Source organism: Suricata suricatta, chromosome 16, assembly GCF_006229205.1.
Source record: "Suricata suricatta isolate VVHF042 chromosome 16, meerkat_22Aug2017_6uvM2_HiC, whole genome shotgun sequence".
NCBI lineage: Eukaryota > Metazoa > Chordata > Mammalia > Carnivora > Herpestidae > Suricata > Suricata suricatta.
Window position 1 is genome coordinate 125,326 of NC_043715.1, and position 24,167 is coordinate 149,492.

At 51.6% G+C, this 24,167-nt stretch overlaps 1 protein-coding gene across 11 annotated transcripts; it reads right to left on the reverse strand.

The window, feature by feature from the left end:
• Window positions 1–281: 281 nt before the first annotated feature.
• Window positions 282–19,582, reverse strand: DEF8 (differentially expressed in FDCP 8 homolog). 11 transcript variants are annotated; one of them, XM_029925375.1, is made up of 13 exons: window positions 19,534–19,582; window positions 12,913–13,046; window positions 11,428–11,525; window positions 9,091–9,240; window positions 8,082–8,223; window positions 6,594–6,758; window positions 5,902–6,029; window positions 5,566–5,679; window positions 4,956–5,036; window positions 4,037–4,177; window positions 3,785–3,894; window positions 3,457–3,519; window positions 282–2,747 (listed from the first exon to the last, which is right to left on the reverse strand). In XM_029925375.1, exons 2-13 carry the CDS (start codon window positions 13,034–13,036, stop codon window positions 2,645–2,647), a joined length of 1,419 nt encoding a protein of 472 aa, XP_029781235.1. In that variant the 5' UTR covers window positions 13,037–13,046; window positions 19,534–19,582; the 3' UTR covers window positions 282–2,644. The 11 variants fall into 11 exon arrangements, with proteins under 11 accessions (XP_029781235.1, XP_029781229.1, XP_029781230.1 ...); XM_029925369.1 differs by lacking the exon at window positions 19,534–19,582 and adding an exon at window positions 18,879–19,338 and having other exon boundaries at window positions 4,956–5,033; XM_029925370.1 differs by lacking the exon at window positions 19,534–19,582 and adding an exon at window positions 18,879–19,338 and having other exon boundaries at window positions 4,037–4,126.
• Window positions 19,583–24,167: the final 4,585 nt, after the last annotated feature.

Genomic DNA, 24,167 nt, shown 5'->3' on the forward strand with positions numbered 1-24,167 from the left:
GGGAATGGTCTTGAGTTTCAGTGAGGGTCTGTTTTTGGGTCTAGCCTGTGAAAGGGGCCACCAGGAGCTGGACATGTGACTTGCACGGTCAGCCAGTTTTCCTACGGATCCCACCGGGTTATGGGATCACTCCTCCACCATGAGGGTTCCAGAAGACACAGTTTTGTTTTGTTTTTTTTTTAATCTTTATTTATTCTTGAGAGAGAGAGACAGGGTGTGAGCAGGGGAGAAGCACAGAGAGAGTAAAACACAATCTGAAGCAGGCTTCAGACTCTGAGCTGCCAGCACTGAGCCTGATGTGGGCCTCAAACTCATCAACCACAAGATCATGACTTGAGCCGAAGTTGAACGCTCAACCAATTGTGCCCCCCAGTTGCCCCCAGAAGACACAGTTTCTACTTACTGAGCATCTCTGCATGCCAGGCTCAGTGCTCAGTGCTTCCTAGGACCTAAACACCCCCAAGGTATGTTTTCATCTTTCATAGAAATGGAGCTGAGGGGAATCCACACACAGCCTTCTGTCTGATACTTATCACAAACTCCCCAAACCAAATTACATTTGGATGAGGGAGGCTGTGGGCTTTCCCTAAGCCTGCAGATGGGCTGCATGTCAACAGAGCCTGTCTTGTCCCTCATCCACCACACCCCCCAGGGTCGGAGAACATAGACTGCATGAGACAGTGGCCATGGTGTCAATACCACTGGGTGTCCCTTGCTGCTCTTCTGTGAAGTGCTGGCCATGCAGACTAGTTCTTTGGTGGGTTCTTGCCGTAGTGCTGTGGACTCCAAGACCCACACATGATTTTGTTTAGACTCTGTCATCCAGAAGAGGAAGATGGAGATATTGGGGGAGGAGGTGATGGGGGTTGTTAAAAAGGGAGCCAACTCTTTGTCCAGCAGATGCCAGCTTATTAACGCTTTCTATGGACACAGTGATTATAACTAGAATAATGTGACATTCATTACACAGTAAAGCCAGGAATGGCCAGTATCCTTACGACAGAAATGGAAAGCAGTGGGGAGAAATGTGTGGATCTGTGGGTGTAGGAAAAGGGCATTTGGCCCTTAAGCCCCTCTTCATCCCTAGAGAGGAAGGGAAAGCAGGGGAGGGACCTGCTGTTGACCCCACCTCACCAGGGTTTGCTTCTCACTGTCACCCCAAGGCAGGTCAGAACACACAGTGAGAGGACTCCCTAAAGCCACCAACTGAGGTTTTTCTGATGGTGCAGAGGAGCGAGGGGGAGGAGACACGGTCTTTAGCCCCCACTCTCATCCTCCAGCAGGCTAAGCTGACCTTTCTGCTGGCCGATGCATCTCCTCCGGGCTTCCTAGTCAGAGGTGATGGATAACCACGTGGCTATGTTCCCTGCCCACCCCACCCCCACCCCATATGTGTGTCAACCATGTGCATCAACTGCTGACCAGTCTGGGCAAGAGGACACAGAAGACTGGAAAGCCATATCCTGAACTGTCCCCTTCCCACAGGACTCCCCCGTCAATGGCAGGGTCTCTAAAGCACAAAACGTCCCTGCAAATACAGAGGCTGACTGGGGCTGCACCGGTGAAGGGCTATGGGTTCTTGCCCTCTGTCCGGGTTTCCACTTGTCAGCGGGTGTACAGGACCTTTCACAGCCCACGCTCCAGGCTTCCTGCAGGAGCTCTAAGATTCCTGCCCAAAGCTCCCTTGAGCAAATATTCCCAGTACCTCAGGCCCCCAAACAAAAGACCACTGGCTGGTGGTCTCATGTCCAGAGCCCCCGCAGGCACTGTGGCAGCAGCACAGAGCTCCTCCGACAAAGGGTTCCCAGAAAAGCCACATAGGCCTACTGCAGCCAACCCTGTTGCCTAACCTAGGAAACCACCCGCCCCTCCCTGCCAGGGACACAGTCCCTGCTTCCAAACTGGGAAGCAGGACAGCCTCTTCCAGCAGGACCCCTAGCCACCCAGCCTGGAGCACCAAGGTAAGCTGGGCTGAGCAACGGCAGGAGGAGTGGCTGGTCCACCCAGTGGGGAGAGACTGTGGCCCCTTCCCCGCATGTTGTACAGAACTCGTAACCCCTGGATGGGTCCTGTCAGAGGACAACCTAGAGAGAGAACCTCAAGAGGCAGAGGCAGAACCCTCGGGAGACAGTTGGGAACAGCCCCAGCCACAGACAACTAGAAGTCTCCAAGCAGACAAGGGGCTGGGGGATGGGAGCCTCCAGGTAGGTCCAAATCATCCATCGAAGATTTTTGTCAGGCCAAGTCTGGGCGCTGTAGCCGGCATCCCTAGGGTTTGTTGGCCACTCCCCCAAAGCCCTCTGGGGGCTTTCAGAGTAGCCAAAACCCAGCAGCCTTGGGCTTTGCCAAGGCTATCTGCCCCAGGAGAGCTGAGAAGCCCTTCCCCACTTCTTGTGTACAGAGCCCTGCAGACGGCCCCAGCAGCACACCCAGGAAAAAGCTGGATGAGGCTGCACCACGTCCCAGCAAATGCCCGGGAGACAGATGATGGTCCTCACGGTGCTGCTTACATCCCTCTGGCCCAGCACAGGGGAGGGGTCCAGGGGCTGCACCCTCGGGGTCTCCAGAACACGAGAAACACCTTGACTTTGGCAATGACCAGCAGGTTGGATGCCAGAAAGGCTTGGAAGGGGTGCCTGTTGCTCTAGGCATCCACATCTGGACCGGGCTCCTGGAAGAGTGACTGCTTCCGCAAGGTGAGCCGGGCACACTTGGGGCACGTGGTAGAGTTGTCATAGTAGCAGTCCCTGGGGGCAAGGGGACAGGGGGTCAGCCCTAGGAGGGGGCCGGGCTCCCTGCATATGAAATTCTACCGCAGAGCCTTCACAGGCTTCCTAAGTCAGGCTCTACTATCCCCCTTCTCCCAAAGGCAGAAGCCAGGTCAGCGCTCTGGAGTGTTCGGCACTCAGCGCAGGCCCTGTCGCAAGGTCCACACCTGCCAGCTGCTCACCATCGGCTCGGGGCTCTTGCACTTAGCTTCCCCACTCGTGCTTACCACCGTTGTGCAGGGCCTTCAGCCAGGGCACAGGGGGTGCACAGACCATTCAACTTTGGCAGTGACACAGCAAGGTTTGCCATCGGTCACATAGCACGCACGCGGATAGCTCAGGGGGATCCACACGTGCGGCCTTCCCTGCTGTGGCAGCAGCACAGCCCTGCAGCGCCAGTGGTTGCTAGGACAAACAGGAAGTGCCAGGCAGGAACCCACGGGGACAGAAATGGGGGGTGCCCATCTGAGTCCAGTGTGAGAAGTCGTGCAGCGCCCAGCAGTCACCACCTGCTATTAGTGATTGTGCTTATTAAAGAATTAAATTCTTTTTCTTCCAAAATATGTGTATTCTTTTTCTAAACAACCCACTAAGTCTTTTTGTCATAAATACTTAAGGTTGTTTGAATCTAAGTACTTAATAAAAATATTGGTATTTCTTTCGGCCCACGGATGTTTGAAACAATCACCAACACTGAAGATGCCAGGAACAGGAAAGTTTGGGAACCTCCGGCCTCTGCTGCATCTCAGGTCTGCTGGGCAAGGGAAGCAGGTCAGGCACCATGCGGGCCCCTGGGGTCTGGACTGCAGCACCCTCCCCAGCCTGGCAGGTGCTTGTTCCCAGCGGAACTTTGAATTTAGTTCACATCAGGGTCTAACTCCATACCCGGGATCAAAGCGGAGGGCTTTGAAAGGCAGGCAGCAAAGACCGGACCCCAAACGCCTCCCCTCCCCTCCTGCCCCACCGCGGCAGGCGGCCCCGTGCCGGGCCTGAGGGCGGCCGGGAGCCACACTAACCTGTGGAAGACGGCAGAGCACTCCGTGCACACAGACGTGTGGCTGTCGAAGGGGAACAGCACGTCACCCTCTCTGCAGAGCTCGCACACGAAGCCCTTGGCCTGACACCGCTGGGGGCAACAGTGGAGGGTGGGGGGCAGTTCAGTGCGTGCACCGACAGGCACACTGGGCTGAGCTGTTTTCCCACTGTCCCTGCCCCTGAGACTGGGCGCAAAGAGAGGGACGCCCCCTGGCCCGGGGCGGGGGGCCCACCTCACAGTCCAGCTTGATGTGCTTGGCGAAGAGCGTGTGGGTCTCCGTGAGCGAGCAGCTGAGGCGGCCGGTGTGCGCGTCCAGCAGGTCCTGGATGGAGTACATCTCATCGTTCTCCACAAAATGCTGCCGGTCCTGGAGCTGCGGGTCCCAGCAACCGTGACCCCAGACGCAGGGTGCGACCCCCTTCCCCTGCCTGCCCCCAACACTCCCGTCACCCGGGCCCCAGGGTTGCTCATGGAAGCCACAGGCTTCAGGGTGTCCCGGCCGTATAGTGCCCCCCTGCACCATCCACACAGGTCACTCTGCTGCTTCCGACACAGCACAGCACACCCCACCTCTACCCAGCATGCCAACCCCCCCCAGTCCTGGCCCTGTTCACCACCCCAACATTCTGCACCTCTTTTCTCTGCTTTCTCTTGTCTATAGACCTTGCTCCCCCCAACATACTGTTTATTTTTCTTCCCCTAATGAAGGGTGCTCTCTGAAGTGAGAGCAAGGATCCCCACCCATTTTATGCCCTGCTCACTTGGATCTAGAACAGTGATCACCCACAAGTATGTGAGCCTTAAGAAGTGTGCCTGCATCAGTCTGCGTGGGCAGGCCTGTGCCTGGTCCACTGCGTGGAGATTCAGGTCAGGGCTGTGGGGCAACACCTGCTTTTCCCGCAGGTCTCACGGCGGTGTAATCAGAGAACACTTCTGTGGGTAGGATGTCTGTTTGCTCACTAAAGACCTAGTGTTCCTTGGGACAGAGTATGGGAGACCCCCAGCCAACGGCATAGCACATGTAAGCTATCAAGTCATCTGACACAGACGTGGGCGCAGTGTGTCCTTGTTCCGCTGGCTCTCTGTTTCCCACTTGCCCTCCCCCTCCGGGGTCCCAGACCCCCAGCGCCCACCTGGGCCAGCGGCCTGACCTGCAGAAGCAGACGTGCTTCCATGGCCTCCTTGCAAGTGATGAAGTACGGCTTCATGAGCAGGATATCCTGACGCAGCTTCTAAGGACGAGAGGGGCAGGTGAGCATTCTCAGCCAGGGCAGAGCTGCACCCTGGCACGTCTGGGTGGCTAAGAGGGCTGGCACTCCAGGTCAATCGGGGACACGATGCATCCCCCCGGTCACATCCCCCAGGATGGTCCCAGATGTGAGAGCTCCAGCCAAATTCAAGGTCAAATCACAGCTTCCAAGCCAACTGCACTCTGAGGTACATTCATCCTCAAACACGTTGTACAAAAAAGAGACAGAATGTAATACATCTCAGTAATGAAGCATGTGAATGTAGTATAATGTACAATAATGTATTATGTTGAAATAATCTTTTGGATACATTGGATCAAAGAAAATATATTATTAAAATTAATTTCACCTGCTTTTTACTTTTAACGTGGCTACTAGAAAATTTCAAATGGCCTCTGGGCCTAGTCATTGTGTCTGGACAGTGCTCTCATGTCTTTAACCCTAAAGACCGCTAAGGGGCGTCACTATCCCTCAGCAGGTGGCATCTCTCCCCTGCTCCCTCCAGCCTCACCCGGATCTCCACCAGCTCCTCCACATAGTTGAAAAGCAGAGGGTTGATCTCACGGAGTCTGAGAACCGGACGAGACACCATCAGTGCCAGGTAGCGCATGCTGCAGCGGGACACCTGGAGGACACGACGGACTGGCACCTCCAGCATTACACATACTGCTCCCGCAACCCAGGCCCAAGCTCCGCCCCCAGGCCCAAGCCCCGCCCCCATCCGAGCACTGACTCTGGGTCCTGAGGCTGCACTTCCTCCCCACCCAGGCTGTGTAGCAGCTCTTGCCACCACCACCCGCCTCCACCTCCCCCTACCCCACCCCCACCCCCACTCTCCTGCCCTTGCCTTGCGCGGCTCAAAGTCCCAGTTGTGCACAACTCGTGCGGGGATGATAGCCAGGTCATTCCAGTGGCAGTGGCTGCAGTAGTACTGGCCGGTATAGTCACACTGCCGGGCCTCGCTGGGCACGCCGCCTGTGGAAGGGAGGGGTGTTAGAAAGTCAGGGCTGCCTTCAGTGTCCCTGACGCTCAGAAGCCACATAAAGAGAAAGAGCCACCCTCCAGACCTGATGCAACTTCTTCTGACCTGAAGAAGAACTGAAGCAGATCAGGCACCCGGCTACCCTCAGCTTTGTCATCAGTAAAATGGGACAAAACCCCCCCACCATGGGACTGCTGAGAGGATCCCAAAAATTAACATTAGTAAACCTCTGGAAGAAGGCCTGATATGTGCTACATGTGTGACTACTGTACAGTTTTTCCCTTCCAGGTGGGCTTCCTGTGACAGTGGGGCCACCGGGGAGCCGGTGCAAGGCAGACTTGCAAGCACTCCTCCGTGAGCAGTCGGCTGAGTGGGAAGAGAAAAGGCCCCAGAAGCAGCCCTTCCTCACTCCGCAAGGAGAGACAGCAGGATACCACCCATGGGAGCCGAGCTGCCCTTAGCATCTGAGTGATCCAGTTTTCTCACCGCTGTTGGCCGGCCACCCTGCCCGAAGCAGCCTCCTTCGCCCTGAGCCCTGTTCTCTCGGGGGCACTCACGCAGAGAGATGGGCGCCCGGCACTCCGCGCAGCGGTAATCTTGGCTGTCCAGCCCTGTCTCGGGGCAGATGTTCAGCTCATATTCGGCTTGGTGGCTGACCTTGGAGCGCACACAGGGCTTGGAGATGAGGTTCAAGCACTTGCTGTGACACCGGTAATAACACCCTGGGGGAGGAGGACCGACAACGTGCCTCTCAGACAGGGGGTGGGGGGGCGGGGGGGGGCATCCTGCAGCCCAGACCGGCCTTCAGCTCTGCTCTGATTCCCACATCAATCTGAGAGCTTCTCCAGGCCCCACTGCAGGCCCCAGAACTTGAAAGACCTTGTCAGTCCCCCTCCCAAGCCTTGCCCTGCGGACCTTCCTCCTCAGCCCCGGACTGCCTGCCATCCACACCTGGACGCCGAATGGGCATCGAACTCACTTGGTCTGAATGGAATCCTCATTCTTCCTTAACAACCCGCCTCCCACACATGGTTTTCCCGCCTCACATTTCAGTGACTCCATCTTCCCACCTACTGAGACTGAACATTGTCAATCCTCTCAACTCCCCTCTCATGACCATTTCCTGCCCTCCAAGCAGTGCTACACTGGGTCCTTCTCATCCAAAACAGACCCGCCCCTATCAGAGTGCCATCATCTTCCCTGTCCAGCTGTCCACTCTCTTCTTTAGTTCATGCTCAGCTCAGCAGCCAGAGCAGTCTTGTTCAAACCTAAGCATGTCCGGCATTGCCCTGCAGCCCCCGGTGCACTTACAGAAAGGTCCCTGGGTCCGAGCCCACCTCTACAACCTCCTCGCAGATGCAATGGCCCAGCCACCCTTTCCTCTGCTCCACACTGAAGACACTGGACACACACCAGCCAGTGTGTCTAGCCATCCCCCCATCCCCCGCCCCCAGGAGCATTCCTCCCCAGATATACTCCTGACTTGCTCCCGGACCTCCAAGTTTTGCTTGAATGTCACATGATGCCTTTCTATTCCACCCTAAAGTCATGCCTGTCACACTCCCTGGTCTTTGCTGTTCTCTTTCCTTATTTGTCTTCAACTAACACACCATCTGCTCATTCAGAACAGCACTATCCACAGAAATTTTCAGCAATAATGGAAATGTTCTCTTTGCACACTGTCCAATATCGTAGCCACCAGCCTCATGTGGCCATTAAGCAGCTGTGGTGTACATAGCACTAGTAAGAAAGTAAATAGTTACTTGTTTGAATCAGTTTGAGTTTAAATTTGAATAGCCACCTGTGGCTCGTGGCTACTACACTAGAAAGCCACATGTGGACCTGAGCCTGGTAGAAGCAGGAGTTTGAGTCTTCTGTCCCTTGTTTTATCCCCAGTGCCCCCACAGGGCTCAGTAAACACTGAGCACACTGCGGCGAGTTCATCTGAACACAGCCCAAATATGGCAGCAGAGCTGCAGGTCTCTGCTCTGTCCTGGGGACTGGGTCTCCCTACCCAGAAGGAGCAGGTCTGGGGCTCAGCCTACCCGTGCAGGTGTACCAGGTCTGAATGAGCCCCCAGATAATGGTGTTACACTTGTCACAAGTTTGCTTGACACTCTTGCTCTTCTCCTTGTAGAAACGGTGCTCAAGGAGGACTCGGATGTTGGGCTCGTCTTCATTAGGGTCCTAGAGAGAGGCCCGGGGAGGGGTCACAGTCAGCCTGCTGTTAACCCCTCTCCCATGAGCCCCTTGAGTTATTTCTGCCAGGGACATTTACAGCACATATTGTGAGTTTCCCCAATGTCACACCTCCTTTTCCCTTTAGCAAACAAAATCTCCAGTGATCAGCCAGACCTGAACCACCCAGAGGACAGACTCCTCCCAGAGTCTCCTTCAGCTAGGTGCTGTTAGGGTCACGTGTGTGTGAGGAGAAAGCCTCCCACCTTTCTTCTGCTAAGTGCACACCCAGAGTGACATGAGGCCACCTCGGACTCTCACAAGGACTGAAGGGCCTGGGGTCCCCAACACCATTAGCTGCCCTATGGGCTCGAGACCGACTACAGTTTCTACGTAAGTAAAATTACACATCTGACTCCTTTAAGACGCTGTATTTTGGGGTGTCTTTGTTACCATAGCCTTACCTATATCCTAGTGAATATTTTACTTTCTAAATTCCCAGGGATTTATGAGTCAGTCAGCGACCCAGGGGCCACCCAGCTGGTGTGCACACACTCAAGGACCTCAGTGTGTACCCGCTGTGGGTTCTGGCCTCCAGAATCCATTATCCTTACTGTTGTCCCCTTTGCAAAATCCTCAGGAAACCCCCCCCCAACTCTAGGTCATGAGGTTCGAGGTCGATCTTACCTGACTTACCTGCTCCAGTAGGTGGGCAGGTGCCTAAGACCAGCCCCTCAAGATCAGACTAACAGGAAAAGCCTACACATGATGTGAGGGCCCACTCTTTCTGGGTACCCTCCTATTTCAGCCCCTCGGCATCTGGAAGGGGAGGTTCCTACATCCCTCAGCCTCCATGGTGGGCAGGTCGGCACACACCTTCAGCTCCTGGAGTTTCAGCCGGAGGTGGATGAGCCTCACGACGGCATCCTTCTGCTTCTCTGAGTGCTCGGGCAGCTCCAGGATCAGCTGCTTGCACTCCTCGATGGCCTGCCGCAGCTGCTGGATGTCAGAGGCCAGGAAGAGACCCTGTCCGGTGGGTGGGGAGGGAGCCGACAGGTCGCATCAAATGCCCACCCACATGAAGGTCAAGCCCAGAGCAGACCGCCCTGTTGTCACTCAGCTAGATGAAGAAACGAGCCTGGCAGGAGGGGCCCAAAGACTCGCTCAAGGTGCAGGAAAGTGAAGGTAAGAGTGACCCCATGCAACCCGACCCCCAGCCGGACCTGTCTGCTCACAGGCCTCTGAAAACCTAATTCAGGATGTTTTTCAAAACACAACTTCCTTCTTTTAGAAATGAAATTGCAGGGCGCCTGGGTGGCACAGTTGGTTAAAAGCGTCCGCTTGATTTCGGATCAGGTCCTGATCTCGCAGTTCGTGAGTTCGAGCCCCACCTCGGGCTCTGTGCTGACAGCTTGGAGCCGGAAGCCTGCTTTGGATTCTGTGTCTCCCTCTCTCTCCGCCCCTCCCCCACTTGCTCATTCTTCCCCTCTCTGTCTCAAAAATTAATAACCATTAAAAAATTTTTCATAAAAAATAATAATAAAGAAATTGAATCACTTTTCTTGCTATGCTATTCTGCTTACTTCTAAAGTTTCCTCTTGTATGAAAGCTGAGGAAATGACAATCGGCCTGAAGGAGAGGAGGTGGCCTCTAGCTTAATCACCGAGCCAGAGACACACCCCTTGCCCCAGCACCTCACAAGGACCCAGGGCCAAGGCCAGAAAAGCCCCAAGTCTCGGGGGACTGCTGCCACTATGAAAGGAAGACAGGCTCAAGGCCAAGCTGGGGAGTCGAGGCTAACCTCGCACCGGGAGAGACAGCTGCCCTAGGAGCCCCTGCTCTCCAGGACACCAGGCAAAGGGGGGTGACACCCCTATTCCTGGATCTCAGGGTGTGGCCCATGGGAGTGGCCCCAAATGTTTTTAATGAAGATACAAAACAAAATGAAATACATATGTGTACCAATAAAACTTAAACACCATACATGAAATAAAACATAAATGAGAAATGGGGCTTCTGGGTGAATCTTCTTTGATTGAAGTTACATTTGAATGTTACTATGTAACTATGAAACAATGTAACTATGCACTCTGAAGTAATAGTTGAAGATACTGGGGGCTCGGTCAGCTGAGTGGTTAAGCATCCAGCTCTTGACTTCAGCTCAGGTCAGCATCTCACGGTTCATGGGATTGAGCCCTGCCATCAGGGTCTGTGCTGACAGCATGCAACCCGCTTGGGATTCTCTCTCTCCCCCTCTCTCTCTCTGCACTTCCCTGGCTCTTGCACACTCTCTCTCCTTCTCTCTCTCAAGATATATAAACATGTTTTTTAAGCTGAGGCTACCCAGGGCTCCTGGGTGGCTCAGTCGTTAACAGAGTCTGACTTCGGCTCAGGTCATATCTCACAGCTTGTAAGTTCGAGTCCTGAGTTGGGCTCTGTGCTGACAGCTCACAACCTAGAACCTACTTCAGATTCTGCGTCTCCTTCTCTTTGTCCCTACTCCCCCACTTGCACTCTGTCTCACTCTCTCCAAATAAATAAACTTTAAATTTTTTTGAGTTGATGATACTTTGCATAAAACTAAAAGATTTTCAAACTCATTTCTTTTAGTTTATTTATTTATTTTGAGAGCGAGAGAGTAAGAAAGCAGGGGAAGGGCAGAGAGAGAGAGAGAGAAGCTCTGCACTGTCAGTGCAGAGCCCAATGCAGGGCTTGAACAAACTTTGAGATCCTGACCTGAGCCAAAATCAAGAGTCGGACACTTAAACCACTGAGCCACCCAGACACTCTGATTTTCAAACTTTTTAAAAAGAAATCTTTAGAGTCCTTTAATTAAAAAAAGAAAAGTTTCCATGGAACAAAATATTGAACAGAGGAGAATGGCCCTGCAGAGGGGAGTGGAGGTGGGCAGGAGGGCCTCTCTCCTCCCCCACCCTGCCGCACAGCTGCAGGATTCCCAACCCTCACATGTGCCTCAGAGGACCCTGGAGCTTGGGGAGAGGGGAGGCCCAGCGCAGGCCCCAAACCCCAGGTCAGTCCATCTTCTCTGGTTCCCAAGCAGGTTTTCAGGATGGGAGTAAAGTGTCGTGTGCGTCTCAGATTTAAGGCCCTGGAGCCCCAGCTCAGGTGGCCTGGCTCTGCTGCCTGACGGTGGGGAGACAAGGGAGTGGCTGGCTCCCCCTGCCTTGGGGCTCGCCCGCGCCCAAACCTTACCACAGGGCGGGAGAAGTGGTCCTCAGAAAGGCCAAGGTCCATCATGCGCTCAGTGCAGCGGAATTCTGGCTCTCCGGAGGGCAAGTCAGGCAGGGGCTCTGGAGGGGGTACGGGTGTGGGACACAGCAGAGAGAGAAGGAAAAGTCAACCTGTCTTTCCACCAGGAGTAGGTTGGGGTGGGAAGGACCCTTGAGGATGAGAGAAACCCACAGGAGGGGCTGAGGGGAGCCAGGCCCTGCCCGGCATCTGCCCTGTTTGCTTCTGCAAAGGAACCCATTCCCTTTACAAATAAGAGAGACCCTTTCCAAAAAATGGGGTGGGGGGACGCCTGGGTGCCTCAGTCGGTTGAGTATCAGACTCTTGATTTTGGCTCAGGTCATGATCCCTGGGTCATGGGATCAAGCCCTACATCAGGCTCTGCACTAAGCGTGGAGCCTGCTTGGGATTTTCCCTCTCCCTCTGCCCCTCTCCCCTGCATGCACATGCTAGCTCTCTCTCTCTCTCTCTCTCTCTCAAATAAAAAAAATAACTAAATAGAAAAATAAAAAGAGGTGGAAAGACACACATAGTGCTAAGAGAGGTCTACAAAAAAGTGTCAAAGAAACATCCTAATTTCTAAGGCATATTTCGTGTGTGTGTGTATGGACTCAAGGCTGCTAGATGATGAACAACAGAATTCCTGAATCCCTGTGTGGACGCACACACATACACATGCATGCATGCACACATGCATGCACACACAGGTACGTACAAGCACGCACACAGGTACACACACATGCACACACATACATGCACACGCACGCATGCACACACACCCTGAAGACCCCATGGTGACTCAATCTGCAGTGCTTAGAGCTCACGCCTCCTGACCTCCAAGTTGCTGGGTCTCTGTTCAGGGCATTCCGTCTTCTTCCTGATGAGACCTCAGCTCTGAGCTCACTCTCCAAGTGTTCCCCAAACAAGCATCTGCTATGTGCTGGGCCCTGGGACACACGAGTGACAAGACAGTCACAAATCCCTGCCCTCAGGAGTGTGTGTGTGCATGCATGCATGCATCCATGCGTGCATGCGTCCGTATGTGTGTGTACACGCATGTGCACATGCGTGTGTGTTAATACTTATTCTGGGGAGAGCACAAACGGGGGAAGGGCAGACAGGGGGACAGAGGATCCATAATGGGCTCTGCGCTGATAGCAGCAAGCCTGAATCGGGGCTTGAACTCACAAACAGATCATGACTTGAGCTGAAGTTGGATGCCCAACCACCTAAGGCACCCAGGCGCCCCAGGAGGGTGTGTTCTAATGGAGGAATAGAAGTAAGTAAACTAGAAAGAGCTGGAAATGGTTTGTTCGGGAGAAAAGGGAAGTGGCCAGCATGGGCCCAGCTCCATGGGAAAGCCCACATGGCCCACAAGAGGAACAGGGAGGTGGGGAGGCACAATGTGAAGGGCCAGATGGCCCACACAGGCCTCCCCCCAGCACCCACCTTCAGAAGCGAAGTCTGGGGCCCCTTCACTCGCCCTCTGCTCATGCTGCCGTGGCCCAAGCTGCTTGTTGAAGGGGTTGAGGTGAGCCTGCCGGAACCGGGCCAGCTTCTCATCGTATTCCATAGCATCCCCCCTGCAGGCGGGAAGGGGCAGAGATGGCCATCCGGCTCCCAGACTCACTGCATTCCCATCCCCTTTTGAGTTCCTGGGGCTTCAGACGGGATGCCTGGCCTCCTTCACGTGCCCAGGAGGGTCCAGGTAGGGCGCCCCCTCATCACAGGTGCCATCTGCTGCCCCTCCCCAAACCAGCTCAGCCCCCTCACCCAGCAGCCCCTCAGCAACAGCACTCCCCTCCGATCATGCAGGGCCAGCAGCAGGATGCGACCTACCCAAGGGTACCGGCCAGTCGGGACTTAGGCCCCTCTGGCTCCAGGCGCCTCACTCATCCCCAGTCCAGCCTTCACTGCTGAGAAGAAAAGGCTCGGCTGCTTCCACGAGCCACCATCTCCCAGGACTCAGTTCCTTCCTTCGGGCCCTAGCCAGAGGTGTTCCTTTTCTGCCAGAGCAACCCAAAACCATGGCCCCGAGCAGAACCCCCGGTGAGGATGGTCAGAGAGGTCACAGTGCTGTACACTCTGGAGCCGATGCCAGGGTCCAGGCCTGCTCTGCCATCTGCAGGATGGCCTTGGGCAGGGCCCACCTTCCTGGTGCCCCATGGAGCTCCAGCTCTTGGCTGGCCATGTAGAGGAGACCCGTGAATACCTGTTAATCATCACGTAGGCAAGGATGGCACCTCACTGGCAGATGTTTTTTAAAGCTTTATAGGACATAGTTATCCTTTCTTTGTGCAGGTTGAGTTAGAAATAATTTGTAATTCTCAAAGACAACCCTGTGACTCCTATCCGCACCCCCTCCAAAAGAAAGAGAACTGAGCCTAGACGGATGGCTGCCCTGCATGGGGGTCAGAAACCCCCAACTAAGAGACCCGTGCTGCCTGTTTGGTCTCCGCAGTGGGGATGTGGGTTGGAGGTTCTGGTTACGCAGAAACCAACATCCATGGACTGGCTGTCCCTGGGTCAAAACACGGAGAATTACAGGTGCTAAGGGCTTAAGCCTCCTCTCTCTCATTACCCGACAGCTTTGGGCAGCTCACACAGGGTAGTTAGGCCCTGATGCCCAGTGCCTCTCTGGATGGCAGGCCCCACAGTGTCCTGCAAAGCAGGACTCTGGAGTGTAGGAGAGATCCAGTATTCCTTCACCTCTCTTCCCAAGTGGTGACAAAGATTCTTTGCTTGACCAGACTTAGTCAGGCGCCCAAAATTTATCACAGGCCCACCTATGTATGCCCTGCCTGTAAAATCCAGTTTTAGCAAGAATCCTGCTGTCTCAATTTAGCAAGAGCCCTCCCCCCAACCCCCCTCAGCAAATATCCTGTTGGGTGGGTTTAGCCAGAATCCACCCCTCACCCCCAATGTCTCCCCTCAATAAGTTTCCAGGCCCTGATTTTACCTTGCTCTGTGGCTATAAACCCCCACTTGTCCATGCTGTATTCAGAGTTGAACTCATTCAAGATCAAGGTCTCTTCCCCTACTGTAAGAGCCCTCAAAAAAATCTGTGTTGACTATTTTAACAACTATCCAGGCCTGTTTTTTCTTTGACTGTCGGGGAGCTAGATTTTTGGGTTATCAAGATTTCCCAGCATCCCTACAGCTGGGTGTGGTCATGTGACTAAGTTAAAACCAATAGAATTTAAACAGAAAGATCTCATGAGAATTGTTCTTAGAAGGAGGCACTGCCCCTCTTCATCTTTTTCTAACTCTGGTCACTTGGGATGCAGATATAATGGTTGGAGCTGGAGTAGCCACATGGTTTGTGATTAGAAGCCCAGGCTTCATTCAAAGGTGACAGAGATAAACTTCTATTGAAACCACTGTTATCAGGAGAGGGATTTCTTCCTCTTACATTCAAATTAGACCCTGTCTCACCATCCTGAGAGCCTTGTGGTAATAAAATGAATTAGTGCTATTCAAATCCCAGCTCCTGGCTGACATGTGTGGTCTTGGGCAAATGCCTAAACCTTTCTTTTTGATTTCTCATGTTTCAAGTGGGGATAATAGTGCCCACTGTATAGGGTTGTCACAAAGATTAAAGACATTGTTTGCGTGTCCTGGCCCATGCGCAGCATGCATCCAATAAACACCAGCTACAACTTACCATTACCATTTTTTACTACTGTTCTTAAGAACCATACAGCCCTTGGTTCAACATATGCCAAATAATCAATATGATTCATCACATCAATAAAAGAAAGGACAAGAACCACATGATCCTCTCAAAAGATGCAGAGAAAACATTTGAGAAAATACAGCATCTTTTCTTGGTAAAAAACAAAAAACAAAAAACAAAAAAACAGAAACCTTGAGAAAGTAGAGATAGAAGGATCAAACCTTGAAATCATAAAAGCCATATATGAAAACCCCACAGCTAATATCATCCTCAGTGGGGAAAACTGAGAGCTTTCCCCCTAAGGTCAGGAACAAGACAGGGATGTCCATTTTTGCCACTTTTATTCAACATGCTATTGGAAGTCTTCACCTCAGCAATCAGACAGCACAAAGAAATGAAAGGCATCCAAATCCTCCAGGAGAAGGTCAAACTTTCACTCTTCGCAGATGACATGATACTCTAGATGGAAAGCCAAAAAAATTCCACCAAAAAGCTGCTAGAGCTGACCCACGAGTTCAGCAAAGTGGCAGGATATAAAATCAATGCACAGAAAGTGTTTGCATTCCTATACACCAACGATGAAGCAACAGAAAGAGAAGTCAAGGAATCGATCACATTTACAATTGCACCAATAACCATAAAATACCTAGCAATAAACATAACCAAAAAGGTGAAAAATCTATACACTGAAAACTATAGAAAGCTGTTGAAGGAAATTGAAAAAGACACACACAAAAAAGGAAAAATATTCCATGCTCCTGGATAGGAAGAACAAATATTATTAAAATGTCAATACTGCCCAAAGCAATCTACATGTTCAATGCAATACCTATGAGAATAACACCAGCATTTTTCACAGAGCTAGAACAAACAATCCTAAAATTTGTATGGAACCAGAAAAGACCCTAAATAGCCAAAGCAATCTTGAAAACCAAAACCAAAGCCAGAGGCATCACACTTCCAGACTTCAAGTGTGTTACAAAGTTGTAATCCTCAAGACAGTATGGTACTGGCACAAGAACAGACATATAGATCAAGGGAACAGAATAGAGAACTCAGAAGTAGATCCACAAACGTATGGCCAACTCATCTTTGACAAAGCAAGAAAGAATATTCAATGGCATAAAGACAGTCTCTTTAGCAAGTGGTGCTGGGAAAACTGGGCAGAGACATGCAGAAAAATGAACCTGGATCACTTTCTTACACCACACACAAAAATAAACTCAAAATGGATAAAAGACCTAAATGTAACAGGAAGCCATCAAAATCCTTGCAGAGGGGCGCCTGGATCGCTCAGTAGGTTAAGCAGCCAACTTGAGCTCAGGTCATGATCTCGAAGTTTGAGTCCTACCTTGGGCTCTGTGCTAACAACTAGCTCAGAACCTGGAGCCTGATTCGGATTCTGTGTCTTCCTCTCTTTCTGACCCTCCCCTGCTAGCACTGTCTCTCTCTGTCTCTCAAAAATAAATAAGAGACATTAAAAAAATTTTTTTTAATTAAAAAAAAATTCCTCGAGGAGAAAGCAGGCCAAGAACCTCTTTGACCTTGGCCGCAGCAACTTCTTACTCAACACGTCTCGAGGCAAGGGAAACCAAAGCAAGAAGGAACCATTGGGACCTCATCAAAATAAAAAGTTTCTGCACAGCGAAGGAAACAATCAGCAAAACTAAAAGGCAACCAACGAAATGGGAGAAGATGCTTGCAAATGGCATTATCAGATAAAGGGTTGGTATCCAAAATCTATAAAGAACTTAACAAACCCAACATCCAAAAAACAAATAATCCAGTAAAGAAATAGGCTAAAGACATGAACAGACACTTCTCCAAAGAAGACATCCAGATAGTCAACCGACACATGAAATGACGCTCAACTTTCTCACTATCAGGGAAATACAAATCAAAACCACAGTGAGATACCACCTCATACCCATCAGAATGGCTAAAATCAACAAGTCAGGCAACAACAGATGCTGACAAGGATGTGGAAAAAAAAGATCTCCTCTGCACAGCTGGTGGGAATGCAAACCGGTACAGACACTCTGGAAAACGGTATGGAGATTCCTCAAAAAATGAAAAATAGAACTACCCAATGACCCAGCAATTGCCCTACTAGGCATTTATCTAAGAGATACAGGTAGGCTGTTTCGAAGGGGCACACGCACCCCAATGTTTATAGCAGTGCTATCAACAATAGCCCAAGTATGGAAAGACCCCAAACGTCCATCAACAGATGAATGGATTGGGGCGCCTGGGTGGCTCAGTCGGTTGAGTCTCCGACTTCAGCTCAGGTCAGATCTCACGTTTGTGGGTTCGAGCCCCGCGTCAGGCTCTGTGCTGACAGCTAGTTCTCTCTGCCCTTCCCCCTCTCATGCTCTGTCTCTCTCTGTATCAAAAAATAAATAAAACATTTTTTAAAAAATTTTAACAGATGAATGGATAAATAAGATAGTGTGCGCACACACACACACACACACACACACACACACACAAAATGGAATACTACTTAGCAATCAAAAAGAAAGAAATCTTGTCATTTGCAACTATGTAGATGGAACTGGAAGGTATCATGCTAAACGAAATTAGTCAGAGAAAGACAAATACCATGTGACTTCACTCATATGAGGACTGTAAGACACAAAACAGATGAACAAAAGGGAAGAAAAGCAAAAACAATATAAAAACAGGGAGGAGGACAAAAACATAAGAGACTCTTAAATATGGATAATAAACAGAGGGTTACTGGAGGGGTTGTGGGAGGGGTTGTGGGCCAAATAGGTGAGGGGCATTAAAGAATCTACTCCTGAAATCATTGTTGCACTATATGCTAACTAAGTTGGATGTGAATTTTTTTTAATTAATAATAAAAAAAAAGAATCATACAGCCCTGATTTAAATTCTGGGTCCCCCAGTAATGAGCTATATGATCCTGTTTTCTTGCTCACAAATAAGGGAGAACACCTACCTGTGGGGTGGGTAGGAGGACTAAGTGTGCAGTGCTACACGGCAGGAGGCCCAGAGCCCAGAGCTGCTCCTAAGCAAACTGTCCCTGTTATCACATGACAACCAGCCCAAGACCAAGGAAATCTCCCAGCATTTAAAATATGGCCAGAGGGGCGCCTGGGCGGCTCAGTCGGTTTAGAGTCCAGCTTCCGCTTAGGTCATGATCTCACGGTTCGAGCCCCACGTCCGGCTCTGTGCTGACAGCTAGCTCAAAAGAGCCTGCTTCAGATTCTGTGTCTCCTTCTCTCTCTCTGACCCTCCCCTGTTCGCACTGTCTCTCTCTGTCTCTCAAAAATAAACCAAAAAAAAAAAAAAAATTAAAATATGGCCAGAGCAGCTCTCCTCTAGGCTGGAAGCTCCCTTGGAAAAAGCATCTTTCATTTGCATCCTGGCACAGAGGCCTGAATGAACGAAGCTGGAGAATCATACTTGGCTCAGGGCTTCTGAGCACAGACCGGTGATGTCCCAACACACTGGCCCACGGCGTGAGCAGCAGCTGACTCTGCTCACACCACCCCCTGCCGGGCTCACACTTAGGCGGAGGGACAGGCAGCAGGGCGGAGACTAGAAGAAAGGAAGGAAACCACCAAGCCCATTATACCACCTGTGCCCCCTCAGGATACGCCCCTTCTCTGGCAGGAGAAATGAGGGGAGGACAACACACCTGGGCAAGCAAAGCGGGCCTCCGGGGTTCACGGGCACTGAGGGATGAGCCCAGGTGCACTCGCGACGCACTCACCCAGCCTCGGTGCCCTGCGTGGGGCAAGCCCCCCGGAAGGTGGCATCATCCCCGCCACAACCAGAGGGGGCAGGGGCAGGCATACTGCCTCTCTGAGGGCTACTTGCCGCCGAAACCTGGCGGAGTGTGGCCACTGCCCGCCTCGGGAACGAGGTACCTTCCCCAACTTGGCTCACAACACCGGGCTACACTTTGGGGACCCTCTCGAACCCGCTACGGCCGCCCATCCATTTCATAGGCGAGGAAACTGAGGTTCGGGGCGGCCCAGCACTCGCGGACAGCGGTGGAGCCCAGGGAGTTGGCGCGGGCCCCACGTCGAGGCCGGAAGCGGTGACACTGTCACCGGGGGCGGGGAAGGGGCATTCCCCCCTCTGGGGTGGTAGGCCTGCCCGAGCCGCGGAGGGAGGCAGCTCGGGTCGCCAATGCCCTTTGCGCCCGAGGGACGACCGGAGGGGGGCCGCCCCGACCCACCGGTCTGAATGCTGCCCCGGGCGGGGGTGGGGGCGCCGGGGCTGGTCCCTCGTCCCCTGCGCCTTCGGGCAGGGGGGCGGCGGGCGGCCGAGAGAGCCCCCGGGGGCCGAGCGCCCCGCTTCCTCCACCCCCGGCACCCCCGCCCCTCACCCGGCCCGCCCAGACTTCCCCCTCCGCCGCTCACCTGACCGCCGCCGCCCTCGCTACATTGTAACCCGCCAGCCGCCCTCGCTGCAGCGGAGCCGCCGCCGCCCGCTGCTGCCGCCTGCGGCCCGGAGGCTCATGACAGGCCGGCGCGCCCGACTCTGCGGCCTCCACGTGCGCCTCCGGGAAATGGGTGATACCTCACTCTCCCTGTTCCAGACGGCAAGGCGGGGTGCTACATTTTCTATGCTTTCCGTAATCACAGAAGTCATGGTTTAGTTTTTTTGATGTTTATTCATTTTGAGAGAGAGACAGAGACAGAGAGAGACAGAGCATGAGCAGGAGGGGGGCACAGAGAGGGGGAGACAGAATCCGAAGCAGCTCCAGGCTCTGAGCTGTCAGCACAGAGCCCGACATGGTGCTGGAACCCACCAACTGTGAGACCATGACCCGCAGAAGTCAGATGCTTAACCTACCGAGCCACCCAGGCGCCCCACAAAGGTCATAGTTTAAATTGAGACCACAACAATTAAGGGAAAAAATGGTGGTATTTAATTTCTTTAAAAAAAAAAAAAAAAAGCCCAGTGGTTGAGGGGAAAAAAGGGAAGAGGGTATCACAGTGTAAACAGTGGCCACTGGTGTGCACCTGCACGACCCTGTGTGGTGTTCACAGCTGGTGAGGAGGGGAGGTGCTGCGTTCTACCCCATTTTACAGAAGAGGAAACTGAGGCACAGTGAGGTTAGGGGAAGAATCCGTGGAGAACGGGTCAGGGGACATTGGAGAAGTCTGGATATGACTTCTAGTATTATTACTGCCTTCTAGGTGTGCCAGGCCCTGCTTCGTTTCTCTCTACAACCCTCACCACTGCCTCGGGTCCTGTGTCTCATACATTCATAGTAGGAGTAGTGTTTAATGTTTTGTTTTGTTTTGTTTTGTTTAGAGAGAAAGAGAGATGGAATGAGCAGGGGAGAGGCAGAAAGAGAAGGGAACAGAGGATCCAAGCAGGCTCTGTGCTGGCAACGGAGAGCCCGATGCGGGGCTTAAACTCACAAACAGTGAGATCATGACCTGAGCATAAATCAAGACTCAGACACTCAACCTTTTTACTTACTATCTTTTTACTTACTACCTGTCACTCCTCCCCCCACCAGAAACCAAGGCTTACAGGCAAGAGCTCTGTTTAGTTTCTTCACTGCTCCTTGCCGAGAACAGAGACTGGACATGTAGGTGCTCACAGGCACGGACTCGGGAAGGGCTAAGTCCTGAGCGAGGTCAGCCCTGAGTGAGAGAAGGCTCCACAAGGCTGTGTTAGCAGCAGCTGCTGAGCTGGTCGGTGTCCGGCAGTGACACAGCAGAGAAAAGACAGACAAGGTCCTGGCACTCACGGAGGCAGACAGACAATATGCAAAGATGCAAATTAATAAGTAACATGATGAGCACTAAGAAGGAAATAAACAGGGTGACAGATGGTGGGAAAGGCCAGGGGCGGAGGACACGATGCTCAGGCTACTACCCAAAGGGTCAGAAGGTGAGGACCACTGCAGAGCTGGGGAAAAGCATCCAGAAGGAAAACACAGCACACAACACTTGAGGAACTGAAAGATGCTGTGTGCCCGTGGAGAGAAAGGAGGCCAGTGTGGCCAGAGATTGGTAAAATGGGAAGCCTGGTAAAAGGTGAAGGGAGAGGCAAAGCTGTGGCATTTGTACACACACTGACTTTGATTTGTGCCGAGATGGGAGCCACTGGAAGTTTCTTTTTTCTTAGCATCTTTATTGACGCATAAATTGAAGTATTTTAGATAAATACCCAGCAGTGGGGCTGCTGGCTCGTGTGAGGGCTCTGGGCGCAGCTGCGGGAGCAGCGCCGTTGTCCATCGTGGCTGTGCGGAGCCGCGTTCCTGAGAACAATGTGCACAGGTCCCGGTATCGCCACATCCTTATCAACACTTGTCATCTTCTATTTTTCTGATAATAGCCATCCTAAGAGGTATGAAATGATATTTCATTGTGGTTTTGATTTGCACTTCCCTGATGATTAGGAACCTTGAGCATCTTTTTTTTTAAGTTTATGTATTTATTTTTTTAGTAATCTCTACACCCAACGTGGGGCTCAAACTCATGACCTTGAAATCAAGAGCCACATGCTCTTCTAACTGAGCCAGCCAAGTGCCCCACCATTGAGTATCCTTTTCTATACATCTTGGCCGTTTTTATATCACTTGTGGAGATATGTCTATTCGTGTCCTTTGTCTATTTTGTAATCAGGTTGGGGTTTTGTTGGGTTTTTTTTTTTTTTTTTTTGCTATTGAATTGTTGGAATTCCTTATATATTTTGGAACTTAACCACTTACTGGATATATAGTTTGCAAATATTTTCTTCAATCCCGTAGGTTGACTTTCTACTCTGTTATTTCCTTTGCTCTGCAGAAGCTTTTTAGTTTGATGAAAACCTGTCTCTTTTTACTTTTATTTCCTGTGCTTTGGGAGTTACATCCCTGAAATCACTGTCAAGGCCAATGTCATGAATCTTCTCCTCTGTTTTTTCCTCTAGGAGTTTTATAGTTTCAGGTCTTATATTTAAGTCTTTAATTCATTTTGTGTTGTTGAGTTTTTATGTGTATGGTGTAAGTTAAGTGTTCAATTAAATTTTTTAATGTTTTTTTATTTTTATTTTTATGAGACAGAGAGAGACAGCACTAGCAGGGGAGGGTCAGAGACAGAGAGAGATACAGAATCTGAAGCAGGCTCCAGGCTCTGAGCTAGCTGTCAGCACTGAGCCTGACACGGGGCTCGAACCCACAAACCATGAGATCAGGACCTGAGCCAAAGCCGGACACTTAACCGACTGAGCCACCCAGGCGCCCCAATTTAAAAAATTTTTTAATGTTTATTTATTTTTGAGAGAGAGAGAGAGAGACAGAGTGTAAGCAGGGAGGGGCAGAGAAAAAGGGAGACCAAGAATCCAAAGCAGGCTCCAGGCTGTGAGCCATCAGCACAAAGCCCAATGCAGGACTTGAACTCACAAGGCTTCGAGCTGTGAGATCATGACCTGAGCCAAAGTCGGCCATTTAACTAACTGAGCCACCCAGCTGACCTGATTAATGTCCAATTTTAATATTTGGCATATGGATATCCAATTTCCAAATGCCACTTGTTGAAGGATAAAAATCATAGGATCTTCTCTGTTAATAGGTGTAGATAAAGTATTATATAAGACTCAATGCCCCATATTATTAAAACTCTCAAAAGTTAGGAATAGATGGAAATTAGTTCAGCATAATGAAGGCCATATAAGAACACCCACTGTGGCCTCACCCCTAAGCCCCTGCAGCCAGGAGCACAGCGAGAGGCCAGGCCAGGGCTGCAGGGAGGGTCTGGACATCCCCCCATCCCTGCCCTGGGGTATGGTGGCAAGTTTCCACTGTTACCACAACCATGGGTGACTCTTGCATTTTCTCTTTTTATTAATTTTTGTTCTATGATTTTCTTGATGATATTCAGCCATCTTGGAAAACTGAAGTGTTCTCTGGGGTTACTAGACGGTTATTACACATATGATGGGTGCTGGAAAGTGCAGGGATCCTGGAGAGAGACTCTAAGACTCCTAACAAATGGTTCCTGCTGGATAAGAATCCAATCCTCCACCAAACACCCTCAGAGAAGGAGACAGAAAATACATGGAGGCATCCTATATTGGCTCCAGGACCAGGAAGTCCTACTCCACGTCTGACCACTCATGTTCGGCCTCAGTAGAACAGCAGCAGCCTTGCAGTGTTGGCGTCCTCAAATTCAGAAACTTGAATGTTGCCAAAAGAGTCCTGCTGTGTGGTGCCCCCCCCCCCCTCCTTAGGGCCCCTGGTTATGAGCTTCCTGGCTGGTGAGCTCAGAGAGCCTCAGTTTGTTCGGATGAAGACTGGGTATGAATTACAATACTGCCAGGAGCAGTAGATGCCACCGTCTCTGCTGAGCACTTATCCCAGGCCAGGTGTGGTAAACCTGTAAAAATGGCTTTTGTAAATTCGCATTAAGGGCGCTCTAAGTTTGTTCAAGCCGCTATAACAAAACACCACCGGCTGGGTGGCCTACAAACAACAGAGATTTGCTGCTCACAATTCTGGAGCCTGAGAGTCCGAGGTCTGAGCGCTGGAGGGCGCCCTCTCGTGCTGGAAGGGAGGACGGAACTCTGGGATCTCCTTAACAGAGCACTAATTCCATTCACGATGGCTCTACCCTTAGGACCCAAACCTCCCACTTCCTAGGACCATTACAAAAGGGTTAGGACCTCAACATATGAATTTGAGGGGACACTGAGCATTCGTTCCACAGCAGGTGCAATGTTGAGAAACCCTGATTTTGAAACTCACAGACTGAGAAACAGTGTTTGTGATCCTAACAGTGGCAATGGGTGTCCAGCGCTTGCCTGGAGTATGGAAGTCATACTGGCCACTTGACCCAGAGGAGCCCCAGGGGGCGCCGCCACCCCAACATCGCGTATCTACTTTGACTCTGCCCTGCCCCAAGAAGTGCGATTCTGGTCAGGCTCCACGTCCTGGTCAGAGGCAGATATCTTCACACTCGGCCACAATGACTCGACTTCGGCTAATTCAGGTTTGCCTGACTCTGCCATCCCTCCAAACCCTGCATAAGCCTGGCTCCTGCTTCCTGTGGGAGGA